Here is a 19,561-nt window from a genome sequence, read left to right as displayed (position 1 = left end):
GCATAGTGCTTCTATATTAGTGGTGCCACTTGGACCTTTGTGCTGTTCAACTTCAAGCAGCTTCAAAGCAGATTGAGCCACAAGACAAGAGGGACTTTTCTGATATTGCATTAAGAGTGTCCACCAGGAAAGTGACTGTGAAACTACTATAATGCTCTAAATGATGGACACATTTTCATTTCATAATAGATAGCATTCCTGTACAGATTTTTGGATTCCTCCTGAAAAGTGATTTGAAGGACTGGTTGTCATCAAGGCATTCTTCAACTTTAAAACCACAAACACACACAGCAGATTGCGACAAACTAAACATGCTTCTCAGGGTGCCAATCCTGTCCACAAGCAGAAACCGTACCTGGGCTCCACTGACAATTTCAGTCTTTTCCAGGTCTCCAGATCTGCTTTTGTTATTGAGGCATTCACAAAAATCCCATCTTCTTGTAGCTGAGGAAGGGTGCTTTGAGATTTCTGTTTAGCCAAATCATCTTTCTCAGTATCAGTCTCTTTCACCTGCTGTTCCCTCTCTGATTCGATCTTCTCGTTTTGCAGAAGTGGGTTCTCTTCGCTTGTCACTACTTGCCCTACTGATGTCAATTGCACCCATCTTCTTCTAATTTTATGCACATTCCAGTTCAGTAAGAAAAGATATTTTGAGGGAGCAATTATAAATCAGTGTCAAAAGAAGAAGTTCAGAGAACAAGAAGATAAAACTGAATTTATAATATTAGTTTTACATTAATTTTAGGAAGCAAACATGGAATGAATCGTTTGAAGTTCAAACCTCTTATCTACGCTATCCCGCTCATGCACTACTGAGACCACTTCTTTATGTGAACTTCTATTCCTAGCTCAAGCAAGAAAAATCTTTATGTTATTACTGTAATAAGCATTTCCGCAATAAGCTTTCTCTTAAATAGTTACAAATATCTCATTTGCATATCATTCACACAGTGAATTCAAGTTTTGCTCTCAAACATTCTATGTAATTTCTTTGATCTTAGAGTCATGTCAACAGCATTGGACTACTAAAATTTGGTTAGGTGCTCTTCAGATGTCCTGCCAAATTAGTCATTAGAAAATATTAATACAATCAAATTACTGGCAACTGAAAGGCACATTTGACATTACTGAAAAAAGCTACTAAATATTAAAAGAAGTTTTCTGAATGTATCAGTTATTACAGTCATTCACTGTAATGTGTATATAGTGGTTTTATCTAGAGTCACTTCTATTTGCACAAATAAAACAAATATCCTTGCTTCCCAAAAAAGAACTTTCTCATGAGATGAAACAAATGCATCCAAAAAAACACGTAGTGAAAGTGCTCAGAAAAAGAGCTGAGACACAAAACATATATTTTAAGTTTATTCTCTGCTACTCAGGCTCATGAGCTGTCTCATGAGCTTAGATAACAAAAGTGTCCTGTCTTTATCTTGTTTACCTTCAAAGCCAATTTAAACTTCTGGTCCCCATACTCTAACAAAAAATCCCAGTTTGGTTCACCTTATGATAAAGCATTTGCATTTACTGTACCCTGTAAGTTTTTTTGTAGCCAAGATGGCTTTAGTCCTACACAGCAACAGACTATGGTGAAATTAGGCATTATAATTGAAAGAATAAGACCATGAATGCACACCTTGCGTGTTCCTTTTTTTCCATCTGCAATGGCTTTCTAACATCTTCCAGTTTACCTTTATCTTTACTTGTATAAGATCCAACTAAAAAGGAGTTAAATGGAACTATATGTTTGGGTTGATTCAATCTGGCTCTCCGAGTGGCAAAGTCATCCTTTTCTAAATCAGGAATTCTGCTGGTTGCTTCATCTTCTGAACCAGAATCCTTTCCTTGATAATGTGTCATGAAGGGATTGTCCTTGCGAAGGATGATGTCTGGGATGCTTCCGGTGTCTTCATATATCAGCTTTTTACTGACACAGAGCAAAATTAAACAAAGCTCTTGATGCACCAGAGGAGGAGAGGGCAGTGCAACACTCATCTCCAGGTCAAAAAACAAGCACAGTTAATCAAATATGCTCCAGGCAGCTGTTAGATTGGGCAAAGCTTTGCTAGAAATAAAACTTATAGACTAGTACCAAATACACAAGGACTTTACACAAAAAAAATCAGCATGTTGGACCTTTACTTATTTTAGCTATAGCTGGAAGAACCAGTAAGAACTAGTTTTAATACACTAGATGCAGTGAATGTAGCACTGTAAATGGCAGTATTAAACTTCTTGAACACTTCAAACAAAGAAAGAGATTTGATGCAAATACCTGATCCCTAGAAAACACTGTTGAGTCCTGAAATATCAGACATTTCTTCTTAATAGCTCTATTTAAAAAAAACCCCACTTGAGTAATCACTGAGGCTATCTGCTCTACTATTCTTAACTGCTTTTCTTCTCACATGCATCCATGCTTGATTCTTTTCCCCCAGAATAACCCCTTTATGCCAATGCAGACATATAGTAGCTACAATAATAGCACCAGTACACCAATGATACTGGCATGCTGGAAAACATTGAAACCTGCCTTCATCAGAAATGCAACTGCTATAAACATGGCCTTGCTGTTACTGAAGATTATGACAATAAAGACCCTTGACAGCTGGTACCCATAAAGATTAAGCTTATTTTAACTCATAATGGTCAATACTTTTATGCAAACTGAAAAGACAAATGGCAAGAGAGAGGCGACTCTGACATGTAAAAATCCAATTGTATGTATTGATATTTTAGGAAGTTGGGCAGTAAGTAGTAGAATGCTCCATGCAGTACTTTTGTAGGCATTTGTTCTTTCATGTAGCACACCTTGCTATACAAAGCAAAAAAGAGGGGATCACAAAGGATTAAACAGACTGGCATTAAGAAATCAAATCTAAACAGCTCAGGGGTTGCTTTGAGTTTCTCTGCTATTTTAAATATCAAGAGTGTTATAATTAGCTGATTTTTAAAAACATTTAAAAACATTTTAAACCCCTGCAAGCCCACTGTATATGCCACTTATTTTACATCTCCAGATGCCCTTTCAAAGTACTGCTCAACAAAGTTGCTGGAGAAACTTATGGAGAAGCCATAAACTGTCTCTGACAGGCCAGCTTGGCTCAGGCTCAGAGGACATAAAAAGCCACCTGCCTTTGCCTTGTTATGCTGCAACACACAGGATCTGTTAGTGATGTGGAGAGCATGGTCTCAAATCAGCTAAAGGCAACTTTTTCCTTATATCTCTCTGAAAGATCATGATTCCATTTAAGGCAACAGACAACACTGGCCGATGGCACTTCAAATGGAACCATTGTCCCTCTTCCTCATGAGTATCTCTGTCCACAACAGCTTCAGAAACAGCTGGCTCACCACATGATCATTCAGTAAAAACTGCTGGATTTTTCAGTCTCATGCCCACCAGTGCTATTGAAGTTTGAAAGCATCAAATGCAGCATTTCTGAGAGCAGTGTTTTCGGAAACAAAGAAATATTGAGTTATAATATTCAAAAGTGCAACTAGGAGTCATTGTAATGAAAAACTTACAACTTTTAGTACATAACTAGACTTCAGTAATCAGTTTCTAGGTTGAGAGTATTTTTCATTCATTTACATTTTGTTTTTAACGGAATCAGAGATTAGTTGTGACATTTTGAGGTCTCCTGAATCAGTTTGTGATGGTCTCAAAAGTGTTTTTTAAGGCCAGTTTACCATGGAGACAGCACAGACTCTAGATTTAGCTGAAAATTGCTCTTGCACACCCTGCCTCAGCCCTTGCAGAAGTAACCCAGGGGTCTTTGCTAGTACAACAGGTGCTTCAAAAGTGTCAGACTGCAGGCATTTGCGCTCCCTGAAGCAAAGTCTTACACAGGCTTGTGGATCCTTATACTGCACTTCAGAACAATGAAAGGGTTTTGCATGCTTATGCTCTGTCAAGGTAAGAGTCCACATCCCTTTTGCAACAAACATATTATAAATGCTTGCTCACATTTCCCTCTTACATTCCCTCTCCATCATCTCTTACAACACACTTAATTATCTTTTTTTAGGGTGCCTCCATGAATCTCATCCTTACCTTTCAAATACAATAAAGTAAGTAAGAGACAGATGCAGGCAATAAGCAAGCAAGAAGGATCACATATCAATAAAACAACATGCAATAGAGATAATACACTTCTTTGGGAAGGAGAATACCATGCATTTGTATAGCCTCTAGAACACACTAGAGCAATGGAGATAAGTACTTAGACTCCAAGCAAAAAACACATTTGCCTACAAGCTCAAATCATTCTTGTTCAGGATTCAGAAAGGTCCCCTGCTGAATTTCAGCTTTAGGAACAATTAGATGCCTTGTAGAATGCAAAAGTCACAGTGGCTGTCCTCCAGAGGTCAATATGTCGAGATGAAACAGCCTTCTCAGAGGAACTGGAAGAAAACTGACAATCTCAGGTGAAAAAAGAGAGGCTGGTATCTTAAAAAGATCAGGGAGTAAGAGAAATGGAAAAAAAAAATCAGAATACAGAAACAAGAGAGACTGAGAATTGCTCAGTATCATTACTGTATGGAAATTTGAACTTGATGCCAAGAAGCGAGAAAAAATTGAGAGGTTCAAAGAACAGGGAAGAGTAAGACGACATTAAGAAAGATGATTAAATGCTGCCCTGTATCCAAAAGTGTTACTACTAAATTCTTCCCTTCTCCTTACCCACTATTCCTCCACTTACACACAAAAATAATTTTCCTTACAGACCCCTGACTCCAGTGCCTTTTCTGCTGTGTCTTTCTTCAATCCCCAGAAGCAGGCTCCTACTTCACTACAGTGAAGCTTGGGTTACAAAGCTCTGCTCCTTCACCCTTAGCTGGGACAGAAAACCATCACCTCCTCCTTCTTCCAGCTGCCAAATTCCACAAGTTGCTTCCACTGAGAGTAAGGAAGAAAAATGACTTGTTATTTTTCCCCCCTTCTCCTTCAGTCCTGTCACGACAACACATTGTCCAAGGAAAGTGAAGACCTGAATTCCTGCCAAAGAATCACACATTTGATCACACATGCTTCTTTCATAGACATAAAGCCAGCAGATCAAGCACAGGGTTGGAAAATGGACTCTCAGTGTCCATTTGCTGTGCACTGCACTGATAAACACAAGCTATTGATACATTTTACTCCATATTACTATATTACTACTATTAATTCTACAGCCTTGGGACTTGGAATGGGATTTTGCTAATACCCCTCCTGTTTACAGATTCTCAATCGACTAGCACTAATTGAGACTGAAGGACTAATTTATGCCAGATAGTTCACCTACATTAGTATCTGACTTTGTTAAAAGTAATACTCCACAAACACACACAAGCATTGGTTCAGTGCAGCTTGACAGCAGTGAAGCAGACCTGAGAAGAGGACAAATGACAGCATATATACTGTGACTGTGTCATCTGCATATGGCACATCTGTATGTGGCTGCAGACAAGCGTCACTGTACCTATGAATGAACTGCACCACATATGAGCTGTACTTCTTACTACTATATCTCAAAGCCCAGACTGCAGATCTGCATCTGCTAAACTACTCACTGTTAAGATTTCATCCCACAATCCAAAACTAAATGTTTTGGACAGGAGGACATTTGGACACTCAGCCTTTAGCCAAACCATTTTGATCCTTTATAAGAGCCTAGTCTTCTGACATATTGGTTAAAACCCTGCTTTGGAGGTCATCCCCATGACTAGAAGAGATTTTTCATGAGGATCCAATATCCGATGATGGAAAGGCATGGGTGATAAGCCTAGTCATCATTCAGTTCTTCAGTTAAAGAACAGGAAATAACCAAATTGAACAACATCCAAAAATAAATAACACAGGTAATAAGTGAGTAAATACAGATATTCCATGCCAAAGTCAGTCAAATTATGACTGCAGAACTATGCCTCTACTGGTATACGTGTTAAGAAGCACTGTACTTTTATAGTTCCTACCATTAAAAATAAATATATCATTTATTAAAACAGTTAAAAATATTAACCACCTAAAAAGTACAGTTCACCGCCCCACCAGCAACAAGTAACATAAATTTCTGAAACTTTTACCTAAACAAGGCATTTTTAATGAATATTTATGTACATTTTTATTAAATACAAGAAAGCATTAGATGGAAGGTGACAAGTAGTCTGGGTAGTAGTCTTCCTGGAGTCTGTTTACATTATGCTGTAAGATAATACAATTTCTCAACATAAATGCAGTTAGCATCATATAACACTGCAATCCACAGCTGCCACATCACAAGGTTTTTGAGACCAAGACTTTCACTAGCAATTGTGAGTGCTTAGCGACTGGGGTTTTGTTAGGAGATGTGAAATCACAGCGGATCAAGGAAGCCCACACTTCAGACAATCCTAAAAACGTGAAGCGTGCACAATTTCCCACACCACTGGGCTAACCTGCCATAGCGCTGGGCTGCTGACATGACCTTAATGCCAGCCTGTTCCAGTCTTCTTAGCTTTCTGATCTCTTCTGTATCTTTCCCCTTGGGTGCTGATGTTTCTTTTGCACTACATGAAGGAGATTGGTCTACGGAGTTTTCTTCACTTTGATTCAAACCTAATTGATTTTTAAGGGAGCTTGCCTCAGGAGCCACAGAGTACACTTTCTCCTTTTCACACAGTCCTGATGTTTCATTCAGTTCTTCTTCTATGGTTTCAGGGTGGGATTTACTATTGAATTATACAAGTTAGTTTAATACAGACTGTGTCTAAAACATATACACTTGTAAGCACATTTTGCTGATATCAAGATGCCAAAGTATGAATTCTAATGAATAATCAGGGAAAATAATTATGCTCTTTAATGGGAGTTGCTTCTTAGGCCAAACCACAAGCTAAGTATCAGTTGACAAAGCCAACATGCATAAACACATAGTCACAACTATATAAACCATACTAGTGTATAGAACACAACACATAAATAAACCGATTTTACAAAAAACAGAGCAAAAATATTATCTATTTTGATTAAATACATCAAACATTACTTATAAGTATCATTTGTCACTGAGTAACTGTCTTGAGAACTGAAACAGATCATTCAGAACAATTTTTTCCAGCCTTGGGTTTGAGTCGACATCCATGGTACTTGTATTAACTGACATCTTGTCCAACACAAGTTATACATTGCACTGTATGGGTAAATAACATCAAGACAGTGATTTTCTACTCATTGCTTTTCTTCTACCAATTGTTACAAACTATTTATTAGTACCATATCAGCAAGAGATTTATTACAGTTATCATACGCCCCGTGAAAAGAATGAAAATTGGGCAACTGTTATCCTCATCACTAAGGAAGGGAGAAGCTGGACAGGCCAGTCTTACCTGAAAGGTCTGTCTCCTAGCGGTGAGGTCGCTGTGCTCCAGCTCTTTCGGTATTCTTCTCGCTCAGCTTTCTTTTTCCGAAGTGGAGCAGGTACATAGAAAGTCTGATTACTCTTGTTCGGAAGGTACTGGTTAAAAGGCACAGCTGATTTAGGTTCACCGTGTGAGGTCCGCCTCGCCAACATATCATCTTTTTTCACATCTGGCATCTTTCTGTGTGGCAGGTCAGTTTCCGAGTCACTTCCTCTCCCTAGTGAGGAAGGAGAAAAAAAATCCCCTTATTTTCACTTTCATCCAATTGTTTGGGTTTTTTTAAAATTATAACTCAGAGAAGACACCACCAAAAATTTACATTTAACCACTTTTACTTGCATTTGTATTTTAAAGTCAGTCACTGAAGGTAGTAGCCATAACATCTACACAGACAATAAACACTTTTTTTCATCAATCTCTGAAAAACTCATCTTCAGCCGCAGGTCACATCAAAAAATCTCAGGGTCAGACTAAGCCAGACTTGTCAATCACAGAGGACAGATACAGAAGCTTACCTGACTAAAGCCCAAATGACTCCTAGTTATTCATATGGGTATGCCTGACCTGATTTGCATTCTTATATGTGCCTAGCACAAGCAGAAGCAAAAAAGGGCTGCATGTTATATAGCTACAGAATGGCAGGAATATGTGGGTGTTTCTACACACAGCAATTTGGACACATCCAGCAATTTGGACACACACAGCATCAGCTATGGCCAAGATCTAAGAATGGCATCAGCTGCTATAAACCAGAAAACTCGGATGGTTTCCCTCATCAGTTGCCTGGTCAATCATTCTAGCACACTGCAAAACAGACAGAGAGACTTGATCCCCAAATGGAAATGTGCAAGGAGACAGGGAAGGAACCTCAGGATTTAGTGGTTAGGTCAGTACAGCAAAGACTGAAAAATCCTTACTGGTGAAGAAACAAGGTGAGAGAGAAAAATCAAGAGTTACAGAGAACAAGATGTGAGATAACAGAGCTGGGTGACTACTTGATTTTGTTCAAATGAACTAAGCCTCCTGATATTTACAAGCCATTTAGAACACTGAAGTCTAGGCAAGACTTTTCTGACTTGAAAACTAAACTCCCAAATGGTAGGACAAATACGCTAAAGAGCATTTGCAGTGTGGAATTGCCCTCGTAGCCATTTTGGAAGCCACTTCGTAGACATTCACTAGATTCCTTGCACCATCACAAGCCTTTTAAAGCAATTCACAAAGAAGTTATGCAAATAGTTCTCTCTCAGCAGTGTAACATCATCACAGGCCCTGGTTTGAAGAGTGAAATGGAGCATGTTCGTCCCACCAGCATTCATATCTTCTCTGAGCTTTGGAGTATTGGATGTCTCTGGTCCTTGTCCCCTTTGCAACATTTGCATGTGCAATAGCTGTTTCCCCTTTCCAGGGTGAGGGGAAGCCACACAGGTTGTGTCCTCTTGCTAATTCAACACACTAGTAAATTACTAGCTAATTTACTGGGCTACCAATGAACAACTGAAAACAATGAAGTCATAAAAATCACAAGTAGCTTGTGTATAACTCAAAGTGGGGGGAAGGAAAAGAGATCTAAATATTCTAGGAATGTTATTTGCAATGAGGTTTTGCAGCAGATTGAGTAATTAATTGTTTGCTTGGAGAGAGATGAAGAAGAGTGAAAGGGAACAGTAAGAAAAGACATGACAAAATGGAAATGAACTAGTTAGACAAAAATCACAATGCCCTTTTTTTTTGCCAGGATTCTTTTGCTTGAACAATTTTCTTTAAGAACTTACGATAACTAGCACCGTGATTGGTAAACTGAGTCTATGTCGAAACAAAAAGGAGAGATATGATCACAGAATCGTGGGTTTCTGAGGATAGCTGAGGTTTGAAGAGCTGCAGTATCATTAGCCTGAGCAAGGCACAGAGGAACTAAAATAAAATTTTATTTCATTTAGCAATATATTAGCAAATGTTATTTGCTATTCTGTTTGCTTTTGACTTTGTTCTGGTGTCTATTTTTGTATCACATGAAAACCAGTCTTGATCTGGCAGACAGAAATGCTGGAATAGATAACCACAGTAGCAGAGGAATTAGAACACATTCCTCTCTCTCATTACTGATGTGCCTACAAGTATCCCCAAGCTGAGTACTTCAAAAACAAATAGCTTCTTTAATTATTCATATTTTACTCACGAAATTATTTTCAGTTCAAATTTGCAAAAAAAGCACTGGAAGCCAAAGTACCAAATGGAAGATGCAGCTGTGCTCTACATTTATAACCTTAAATTTGTTGTTCTGCATTTCCAAGTAGAAGTAGCACCACACAGTTTCCACAACCAGTAACAAGCAGTTATACACCACAGACAAGTACAGACCCTTCGTACAAGGATCCATGCACAACTGTTGGCCAAGTAGAGGATTTTATTCATTGGCAACTCTAGAAGCAGGTCAGCCTGCAATTCTACTGTGTTTTAAATAAAGTGCTCTACTCTACCACTGGTTTTGTTTGCTTTTTTCCAAGGGGCAGGATCTGCATATGACACCAGAGCAGTTCCTCAACAGTGAGACTCATCACAGATGGCATTTGTGAAGGCAGCATTTCTCACTGCTTCCATCTAAACTAATCACGACTTTAGGATCACTTAAATGATCTACATTTGGTTTTTTTTTCTCCTAGAAGTGGAAGGAATTATAGTTTTAGTTCACTACAATATTATTTGGTTTATAAAGCTCCCATTTGAATGGAGAAAGAAGTAATGAAAGCAGAACCTTTTCCTCCATCCAGCTTTGCATAAAGAATCATAGAATCATTTAGGTTGGAAAAGACCTCTAAGATCATCAAGTCCAACATAAATTATTTCTATCAAAAACTACACACAGCTGAGTGATACACTAGCCTGCTGGGGCCACAGGAAGAGGTTCAACATAAAAGAGGTCAGCCAAGTTACACCCCACCTGCAACTGTTGGAGGAGACAGCTGTGAAGTTATGTCAGCAGCAAGCAGGGAAAACGGGACACAGAAAGTGCTGGTTGGACAAGTCATACATGTGCACACAGCATCTGCTCGCATCCTGGATATAGTTAAATACTAATTTTTAAGAACAAACTTTGTATGCTTTTATCTTCTTTTGTGTTTGTTACAGGCTCAAGAATGTGACAAGACAGTATGTCTTAGCTGTGGCAAAAAAACACAAAACCTTTCTAAAATCTGCTAATACAGCAGAAGTTGATAGGAAGCAGCTATAGGACATATGTAACTGGCTGCCTACCAGCTCCAAGTAAGCAGGGACACAGGACACCCATCAAGCACCCAGGACAGAGCAAGACTTCTTGATTAGGACTTGTGAGGTGTTCCTAATTGTCAACACCGCACTTGTCTCATTTGGGAAGGCAGAAAAACATATTATAATCTGTGCTTTTAAGGGCCACGAGGCTGTTTCAAGGAATCAGCCCCAGTAGCTGGTTCTGGATGGTAAACCAATAACAGCCCAAATACCACAGACCACTCAGAGCAGATCTTAGCTCTGATTTTCCCACAGCTCTTTCATAATTCTACTGTGATACCAGCTCTCCCTGCCAGCTTTCCAGTTTTAAGGGGTTCCCCATCATCTCAGGCAATCTCTCATGTGTCCGGTTATGATTAGCACCGGTTTCTTTCACAGTGTCAAAAGCAGTATGAACATCTGGTTCCTACCAAACGGTCCTTCTGCCTTTCCATTTTTGTATTAAATAAGTAACATTACTAAGGAGAAGTGATTCGTGTGTGCAACACAGCTTCATCTGATGATGAAATCTGACTTATTTATCAGTTCATCAGGAATGTAACTGTGCAGAGAGAGCCTCAATCATGCATCCTTTTGTCCTGAACCAGAACCCTGCTCATGACAGATAACCTAAGAGCATGCTCTACACCTACCCTAAGCAAATCCTTCTTCATCCAGCATGCTGTGTTTACAAGCTTCTGGAAAGTTCTGGGAATCAGAAAAGAAAGGCAGAAAAGTAGCACCCCTTCTGTACTCCTAGAGCTGCATGTTCTCGCACGAATGTGTATAAAGATGGCCACAGCTTCGATGCTGGGAGCTATTAATTTACCCAATTTTCTAAATACTATGCAAACAAATACGACATTTGGTAAAGCACTGTACATCAGACTTCAAAACTTTGTAAAGTATCAGACATTCCCAAGATATTTCTATGTCATTTATCTGCCCAGAGTTTACCTAAGCAAACATTTTATTCACTACAATATTTTCCTTGTTCCTGCAATTTTATTTCTTACTTTAGCCTAGTTTATAAGCTAAAATGAGTCTGCATAACATCCTCTTACACTGTAACCCAGAAAAACACTCTTCCCATCATAAAATTACAGTGCAATGATGTAACTCACTTTCCAATGCTACGCTATCCTGAGTCAGATTTCAGGTAAGTTGTTGGCAAAGTCATCTACACCTCAGGGAGCACGAATCAGCACTCACAGAAAAGTTCTCCCACTGGATTAGCCCGGTTCAGAGGCAGTATCCAGCTTCTGAATGGGACATTTATTCCAGAAACTTTGCCTCTGTGTCACAACATTATTCATGTGCTGCACTGTGACTGGTACTCACCATCACTGCTCCCTCTGAGCACTACATCTGGAGATGGTGTCTGCTGCGAGCGGGAGCCAAAGGAGTCCAGACTGTCAAAGGAATCATCTCTGCCGTGGCGAGGCGGGGAGAGGGAATCACTGCGTTCAGAGTCCCAGCAGTCTATATAACCACTGTCACGAATGCTGCGCTTTGGGCTCTCAATATCCTCTGTTTCCTACGTGGAAATATCCATTACACATCAGACAGCAAAGCATCTTCCCAAATACTAAAAATCTCCTCCCCCAAAAAAAAGGGTTTCCTTGATTTTTGCCCCTTCTTCCCTTCAAAACGAAAGTGCAAGCTTGCAATAAATCCCAATTTTATGCTGATTAAGAAGAAATCACTCTCACTGGATTAGTACAATGAACTGAGAAAAAGTTCCAATAGGTCAGTTAATAAACCGATCAAAAACGAAAGCAACCTGAACCTTGACTTGTCGTCCACAGTCCATGGCACAGGCAAAGGCACTACAATTTTAACATCGTGCCTGCATCAGGTTTAAGTCTGCTCTTTCCAAAAGATTCCCCTCCTCCCACTGCCCATCTATTGTATCTGGCCAGGACACCAGCAGACAGCATTTGTTGTTGCTGCTTCAGCTCAGCAAAATAATAAAGCAGTGTGCCCCAGCCTCCCTCTACCTTGAAGAGAAATTCCTGTTATGAAAGAGGGATGTCTTTCTCAAGCAATCAGCAATGAAAAATATGCAAAATGCTTTTCCCGATGCCTCAGAAGAATTCAGTTGTGCTCTTTACTCTTTGCCAGCTCCTGGCTCTGGGGGATATGAAAGCACTTGTAGCTGACCCACATGTTCAGAGCAGGGAGAACAATGGTTGTCTTTGACAGCCCTGTGATTATAAATTCTTTCCAGTGCAAGCAGCACATACTAAAACACTGAAACTCCAGCAGAGGGAAAGGTCAATAGAAGCCATCCTCACCCTTGAATTATAATAAATCCCTTGTTTTAGAGAGCATCCTAACATTAATTAAAATCATACAGACTGAGAAAAAACAAAAATAACTAAGTTTATTCAAAGATGAATCTGTTTTTTTCTCCCCCGACAGTAAGTAAAGTCAGAGATGTGGGTGCCATTATCAGACTGACATTTTGTGACCCAAAGAGGTTGGAATGTGATTTTTTTTTTTTCCCAGAAGCATTTGAATATTAATTCCTAATTAAGAAGCACCCCCTGCTTACCATTAGCTGAAGCACAATGGCTAAGTTGAGCACAGCTCTCACTGTCCTTAACTGCTAAGGGCTTACCCGTCAATAGTATCACCAAGGAGAAGATCAGTCAGGAATATCACAGAGTTTGCTGGAAAAGTGATGGAAGGAGGAGAGCCCTACAATAATACACCAACACTCCCATGCTGAAAAAGAGGGAGGCTTGAAGCGAGATTGAGAGATCAGACCAAAGGTTCTGCAGACTTTTCAGGAAGAAGGCTTAATTAGTGCCACTCGCTACTAATCTGCCAAAATACCACATTAAGGGCAGCGGAGGTCGCCTAAGGCCAAGCTAAACTGTGGTAATGCCATTAAGTAACCTCACTGCAAATAGAAGTGAAAATATTTTCTAAAAACAAATAAAATGCATTTAAGTTGTAACCGAATTCTCTTTTTCAGTTCTGCTTAGTGAAGTAAAATATTGATAGAAACAAGAGACAACAAGGACCATTCTCCCTGAAATCTTCATGAATTACACACATCCAAGAACAAATCTAAAAATCCTATCAAAATCCTGTTTGTGACATGATCCAAAAATCTTTAAAAAAAATCCAAATTCCCTAAATCCACTCATCCCTTCATACCAATCAGCTATTCTCAACCTTTAGGCACATTTCCATTTTCCTAAATTACTGTATTTGAATGACACAGAACTGCTCAGCAGCTACAGGGACTTAAACTTGGGCAAAAAGCCCCAGCCCGCATTCACTATCTATCAGAGTTTGAAAACAGTCCAATTGTAAACTAATGAGTTCTGCAGACCTTACTTTCAAAGGCCTGTTGATGTTAATTTTGCATGTCGCTCACTAGGAATTAGGAGGCAGGCACCAGGATAGGATCCTAGACTTCTGTAAACATGTTCTTTACAGCCTTTCCCTTGGCAAACACAATGCCGTCACACAGACGGGTACTTGTCCTGCCTTGAACAAATGTTGTTTCCCAAACATCATCAATGGGAAAGTGGTTATCTGTGGGACTGATAACACCATAGCATGACACAAACCAGCACATCAGTCTTTCATATTATCTAATTAAAAACACAGTACATTACCGAGTGGCAGTAGAAGCATGACTGCCAAATATAAGACGCATTTCTCCAGGAAGTTCCACCCACTAAATATAATCAAAAAGCCATGGATCTTTTGTCGTTGTGAATTTCTAGTTTAAAAGAAAAATGTGTACTCTAATAGTTAAAGAAATTAAAAACAGAGTTGCATGAATAAAATTAGAAATGAATAGCCCCTTCAATACGAGAAGAAAAAAAGATGAGTCTGAGACAACTTACATTGGAGCTGTCTTGATTTGCTTATTAAAAGAGAGCAGAGAGGATTTACAACAGAAAGACTAAACCAGACTGAATTTATGGTCGATTTAGTTACTAAATTCTGTGGAAAAATACTAGTAGAGAATGTGATAAAGTGCCTTTTCATCACTCGAGTTCAGCTACAAAGAACATCAGAGTGTGGCACAGCATGATTAACATGTTCTATTTTACAACCAAATCCTCTTCAAATGCAGTAACAGACAAACCCAGAATTGCCAGTGGGAAATACTGCAGGGACATAGGAGTAGGGAGGTGATCCCAAAACAAGTCATAACGGCCCTCATAACAGAATCACCTAAACAAGACTTTTCAGGACTGCAAAGTGCTCTGTTTATGCATTAAAAGAATATATAGCTTTCAGCTTTTATGAGATCTCTACTCTTCTCCCAGCTCCAAATCTGCAACAAGTCAAGTCCCAGCCTCTTGCCTTTGGCCTTGATTCACAGTGCTCTGCAATGCCCACCCAGGCTCTCCATTACCATCAGTTCCCTAGAGAATGCTGCCTTTAAGCTCCAGCCTACTTCATCTCACAAAAGGGCTCAAGATAAGACCTCTAAAGTGCTCTGATGATTAGTTTCACAGGCAAATATCACCTGGAAAAAGAGGGGCCTCGTGGTGCAAGATTAAACATTAAAAAATAAACCACAATACCATGCAGCACTAACATTATAACAACCTGTACTTTGCCAATTTTTCTGTGCTAGCCCCCTTGTTTGGCTTTGTTTCACCTTTCTGACTCTTTGGAGTGCAGACTGCTCCTTCCCTGAACTGGGCTCACAAACAGGGATTTTACCCATCTAGTTAAGGTTCTCTCTGGTGTCACCAGGATATAGAAGCTGCTATCAGACAAGTATTTCTTCCTCTCCAGTGGCAATCTGGTGCTGGCCCTATGGGATCCCAGAATGGAGAGCTGCAGCTGGTGCAGATGCAGCACCACAGAGCTCTAGGAGAGTGAAGTCCAGAGATTCTCCCACGGTCCCCAAACCCTACTGCCTGTGGCGACATGGCCGTTACATGACATGGGGAGGAAACAGCAGGCGCGAAGCCCTCTGTGGACTGGAGAACGTATCTACATGGCCTTTCATGAGCACTATGTCCAACACATGCAATGCTAACGTGTGGTGCTGCCATCTTCTTACAAGCCTGCTCCTTGCCCCTTGCATCCCCGAGAAATGCATTCTGGGTCATCGATGCTAAGCAACCTGATTCAAGATTCAGGGCGTGCTGGAATGCTCAACCAAAAGTCCCCAAACTACCCTAGAGCAATCACAACTTTTCCTTTCCAACAGCTCAGCTCATAAACCACCAAATATGATTTCAGTCAGAATTTAGAGCTTGGCAAAACACAGATTTATCATAACTATATCCTTGGTGACACATAATCTCCTTCTCTTCCCCTTCAGCTTTATTTAGATACTTCGGTTTGATGCTTTATGTTGCAACATAAAACCAAAAAAGTTGCCCATGAGACTGAATGTTTTAAAGAGGAAAAACTCTGCTCTTGCAAGTCTGACACTTTCTTTTTGAGTCTCAGCTCTTCTAGCTGAAACTTGGTGTCATAAATGAAAAATCTCACACCAAAACATATGGAAACTCCACCCCCCCCTCATATTTAGCAACAAACAGTTCATTTATGGGACTAATAATTTGAGCTAAATTTCCATTCCCAAAACATAACAAAAAGATACCTTTCTCATTTGTGCCAGGAAACCTTCAAATTCCTTCAGGTTCAGGGTTGATCCGCTATATGATGTGCAGCTGTTTGCCGCTTTCCCTAGCCAATAAATGGTGACTAATACCTGCAGAAGTTAATAAGAATTAATTTAAGCCATCTACACAGTCACTTAGCTAAATTTACTTCCCTTCAGCATCCCTGATTTATTCTAAACTGCACAGTGGCACAAGATTTTGCTATAAATCAGAATTTAAAGGGAAGTGTCTGTCAAAGGTTAAACATAAATACATCAAGTAACTGTGAAAATTTAAACAGTCTTACACAATAAGTAACTTAACACATTATCTCCCTGGTATTTTTAACAAAAATAATACACCTGTCATGTCTGCCTCGAAAAGAAACAGAAAAAATGAACCTGAATAGAAAAACTAGACAAATATATTTGAAACTGTCTAGAAGACACATAAATATATCTGTTTGTAAACCCAAAAAGAAAAAAATCCCTTAAGAGTACTGATACTAGAAGTTGTTAATTAAAACCATTAAGACCAAGGGAATAAACAAAACATCCTGAATGAGTGACTGCCTAAAAACATCTCATATGTGTGCCTGTCTATTTCAAGGACAGAAAAGGAAGTCTCATTTTTAATCATCCTAATGTAATCAACCAGATGATACAGGAACATTTACTTCTAGGCTTCTGATAACAACTTGTTATAACAGCTTAAGAAATGCCTAATAAAGAAGATGAATAAATAAAGATTAATCAAAAGCCATGAGCATCTGGTTGTTTCTATCAGACCACAGGGGAAGGAGTTAGTGGTTTCATTCAAGTTCTGACTTGCTGCTTCTTCATAACTCAAAAGTCATTTCAAGGCCAAGAATTGTTCTTGCAAGTGTTTATATACCCTTTCACTCCTTTAAGTAGCAAAGAAATCTGCCCTGACACTGCTGGTGTTGCACATGTTTTAGGAAAGGAGAAATTAAGATGCTTAGGATAGTCAAATCCAACAACTCCAAAAATGCTGCTGTTAACACCATACAGAGAAAGTCCCTCTCTGCACCCACATATGCCTCCACTTAAAGCAATGTCTTTAATGGCACCTGTGCAGCAGCAATTTGGACTGGAAACTGATCATCAAAAGCAATTCAGTTCAGTGTTTTGCACCGGATAAAAATGACAAACCATCACCTCAGAAGTTAAGGTTTTTTCTCATTTAATGTTCATTATTTTGGCATATTCTGTAACAGTGCAAAGTATTTAACTGCAGAACAAACAGGAAATATTCTGATGTGGAAAAGATGTGCAACCAATAATAAATAATAGTTGCCATTAACCCTATCAAAAAAGTTACATTAACTTTATGTTCTGATGGGACAGGGCCATATACTTCATACTATATAGTGAACTAAAGAAAACAAGATTAGCAAAAATCCCAAGGGGGTATTGGGAACAGGCATCCTTCAGACTCTTCTTCCCTAAAACATGCACCCATATTCCTCCAGTGCTTCCTCCTCAGCAATATATGCTGGACTTTTCTCATCGACTTGCTCTAGCATTCCCATTTTTCATTTAAGTGTGATGTCCAAAATTATGCAGCACTACAGGTGAGGCCCTGCCAGAAGAGGATACTGTGTATGTCATACAGATCCTCAGTTTAAAACCAACAGTGGTGCATAATGTAAAATATGTATTTTATATATAAATACAGTTTATATTTTTCTTTAGTTTATAAATAGTGTACATGCATAAAATATCTGAGTAACACTTTTAATAAAGTACAAAAATTTTCCCCTTGTTTCAAAATTACATCCAAATCAATACTGTGCTGAGTGAAAGGAGGTGGTTTCGCTAGTACTGATATTTTTTATCTTGAAACAACCTTTATCTGAGCTTTTATCCTTCAACCAGTACTACTTGATAAATTTATGCAAAGAATTCTTACAGTATATGTTGTCAAGTTAAACGATAACACTTGCAAATATAGTATTTTTGGCAACCAGGAAACTGTCCAATTCATTTTGCCATTTAGTTCACTGATGAAGGATGTGGTATTTTTATTTATTTCTGCTAGCATTTAATCACTTTCTCTCTTCTTCCTTTCTTTATTTGAAAGGGGAAAAAAAGTGGATAATTTCACATTTGCAAGTAATTCCGACTGGCTGCCAGCCAAGGTTGCAGGATCATGCACCTGGAAAGCATATATTGCCTAGAAGCACATCATGGAAGATATTTTTGAAACTTTACCTTTAAAACAATACATATGTACAAAGATATTTAGCCAGTGCCTACAACAGTGCTAAAATACCAAAGGTGAACTCTTTCCCCAAAACTTTGTGTGCTGTGTGCAGAAGATACTACTCTACTGATGATGGTGATGATGGGAAAGACATCATGAAATAATTTGGGGGAGGGGGTGTTTTTGTTTTGTTTGGGGTTTTTTTACCCACAGCCATGATTACTGGCTTGCAGTGTTACTGGGAAAAGATCTTGGCATTTCCCATCACTTTATAGGGATGTGAGCCAAATACAAAATCAAATTTCTACCAGTTAAGTGCCGACTAAGGACAGACAGCTTGCTAGGCTTTAAGAGAATAACTAACTCTGAGACCAGCAAAGTTTAGACATTTTCTTTTCCACTTAACAATTACAGGATTGCAATTAGTTTAAATTAACAAGACATTTAAGTTAAATGGAAATAATCTTTCTTGGGAAACACTAATTTATTTGGAAGAACCATGAGAAAACTAGCAAACCGGATAGTAAAGACTTGCATCCAGATCTGATGATCAGTTTGCTTAATTTTAAATGCTTTGTGCAAATGCACGTTATGTCAATATATTCATGAAGGGCTATAAAATTGTCGCTTCATGGGCGAGTCAGACCGTTCCCAGTACACTGCACACTGGACAGTACAGAAATCACATTATTTATCACTTATCCAAGAAGAGACAAATGTTCTCTACCTTATTTCTATTGTAAGGCTGCTTTGCCATAGCAGCTCTACCTAAATTTCCAGCAGAACCTAGTTAGGTTTGTATTCAGAAGGATTTTTCAGCAATACTTATCTGTACTCAGTTTTTACTGACATAATTCTTGCTCAGGCCAAATACAGGATTAACCAGATAAAAAAACTCAACAAACTCCAAGTGATGTACTTACATTTTTCAGCTTCCTACTATAGTCAATGTTCCTGGTTGCACACACAAACACACACACCAAAAAAAAAAAAAAAAAAAAGAGAGAGGGGAAAAAAATCAGAAAGTAGACACACTTTCCAAGAGCCTGTATGCAGCAAATCACATTTTCCCTTTTTCCCTAACAAAATCCTGCAGAATGCTT

At 39.0% G+C, this 19,561-nt stretch overlaps 1 protein-coding gene across 3 annotated transcripts in view; it reads right to left on the bottom strand.

The window, feature by feature from the left end:
- LIMCH1 (LIM and calponin homology domains 1) overlaps positions 1–19,561 on the bottom strand; it is a 180,758-nt gene that overhangs the window by 51,227 nt on the left and 109,970 nt on the right. For 2 of the 3 annotated variants that reach the window (XM_027642662.1, XM_027642663.1), the window contains 7 exons: positions 19,382–19,412; positions 16,232–16,342; positions 11,977–12,172; positions 7,354–7,603; positions 6,424–6,696; positions 1,637–1,927; positions 356–610 (listed from right to left, as the gene is read on the bottom strand). In XM_027642662.1, the coding sequence (XP_027498463.1) occupies positions 356–610; positions 1,637–1,927; positions 6,424–6,696; positions 7,354–7,603; positions 11,977–12,172; positions 16,232–16,342; positions 19,382–19,412 (1,407 nt within the window). The remainder of the gene's footprint in view (positions 1–355; positions 611–1,636; positions 1,928–6,423; positions 6,697–7,353; positions 7,604–11,976; positions 12,173–16,231; positions 16,343–19,381; positions 19,413–19,561) is intronic. The other variant, XM_027642664.1, reaches the window with a different exon arrangement.

The sequence above is a fragment of the Corapipo altera genome, unplaced genomic scaffold (assembly GCF_003945725.1).
Source record: "Corapipo altera isolate COAL_440 unplaced genomic scaffold, ASM394572v1 22, whole genome shotgun sequence".
NCBI lineage: Eukaryota > Metazoa > Chordata > Aves > Passeriformes > Pipridae > Corapipo > Corapipo altera.
The sequence above is the reverse complement of the archived record's forward strand: the minus strand, read 5'-3'. Positions and strand labels throughout refer to the sequence as shown.